Genomic DNA, 1,285 nt, shown 5'->3' with positions numbered 1-1,285 from the left:
ATTTCTACAGTCCCAACCCCTACACCACCAGCTGCCTCTGCCTCATTCTTCTGCGAGTGGGATTTGTGTTGGACAAGGATGACTGCATTCTCAGGCCGTTCGATGTAGTCTTCGTCACCACGTTTTGGTTGTTGCTCGGTCCCTGCAAGTTGAACTGCGAGTGTGTGTGGAATGAGGTTGAGCAGGTTGTGGAGATTGAGGCTGCACCTGTGAGACAAGCTTAGAGTGATTAGCAAGTGACAATAAGAGCGAAAAGATGGACGCACTGTGACAGCGTGTGGCGAGTGTGGGTGGGTCACCTGGATTGGAAATCCGGAGCGTTGAGCGAGCTAATTTGGGCTGCAGGGGAAACGTGTCTGTGCAAGCACGTTGCATGCTCTAGCTACGACGCGACGTGCAATCGGAGGTGCAGTGAACTCAGTAATAGTTGTGGATGACTTCGAAGGTGTATCTCTAGGACGTTCTGGCTCGAAGGGAGAGGATGAAGTGGGTGGTGCGGGCGGACTTGGCTCAGGAGAGGTGAGCGGTGGCTACTGCTTCTGTTATTCAAAATGGTGTCATGGACGGCACTGGGGTATATAAATGCACACAGCGTGGGCCCATCGAGGGTGATGTCAAGCATAGGATGGTAGGTGTGGAAGGAGAGTGTGTGGGGGGTCAGAGAGAGGATTGTGCCTGAGGAGTGGTAATACATGGACATTGTTGTGAGCGCGTACTCACCGATTGTTGCTTGCGTTGCTGAGCGGGAAGAAGTACACGAATGCATGGAATTATTGAAGAAGTCGGTCAACAATGCGGATGCGCGAATGCAAATGCAAAAAAGAAGGCAAGCATAATAAAAAGGAGGACAACGAAGGAGAGGCAACGCAAGAGGCAGAGCGAGGAGCGGGAGGGATGAAAGGGAGACAAGAAGTTGGGAGGAGAGGGATGAGCAACTATTGTGCGAGTTATTATGAAGTGGACTGGCTACTTACGCTTTACACTGAAGGACTGTGTAGCCAGCTCGGCCGTGTTGTCACAAGATCTGAGGCTCAGCGCAGGCATTGCAGTGGCAGATTAGAGAGACGAATCCAGCGACCTTTGTTGTCTAGGCAGTTGCAGGCAGTGTGCCTGCTGGAGGATGCTTGTAGGCAGAGGACTGGCCTGGAGAGGACAAAAGAGACGACATAGCGGTTGGGGGAAGAGGGTTGGGGAGATGATGGAGGTAGGAGGAAAAGGAGTGACGAGAGCAAGTGCGTCATTATATGCTCTCGATCTTTGGTACTCGATTATGTAATCACTTCGA

The 1,285-nt window shown here is 51.8% G+C and overlaps 1 protein-coding gene across 1 annotated transcript in view; it reads right to left on the bottom strand.

The window, feature by feature from the left end:
- The window catches only part of FOMMEDRAFT_22178 (uncharacterized protein), a gene marked incomplete at its 5' end in the record, with an annotated part of 1,444 nt that extends 786 nt beyond the window's left edge, over positions 1-658 (bottom strand). Inside the window, 2 exons of the mRNA XM_007269034.1 lie at positions 1-207; positions 383-658. The exon at positions 1-207 is cut by the window's left edge and continues 1 nt beyond it. Of these exons, the coding sequence (XP_007269096.1) occupies positions 383-658 (276 nt within the window). The remainder of the gene's footprint in view (positions 208-382) is intronic.
- Between the last annotated feature and the right edge of the window lie 627 nt (positions 659-1,285).

The sequence above is a fragment of the Fomitiporia mediterranea genome (genome assembly GCF_000271605.1).
Source record: "Fomitiporia mediterranea MF3/22 unplaced genomic scaffold FOMMEscaffold_9, whole genome shotgun sequence".
NCBI classification, from domain to species: Eukaryota; Fungi; Basidiomycota; class Agaricomycetes; order Hymenochaetales; family Hymenochaetaceae; genus Fomitiporia; species Fomitiporia mediterranea.
Note: the sequence above shows the minus strand (reverse complement) of the source record. Positions and strands in the feature narration are given on the sequence as shown.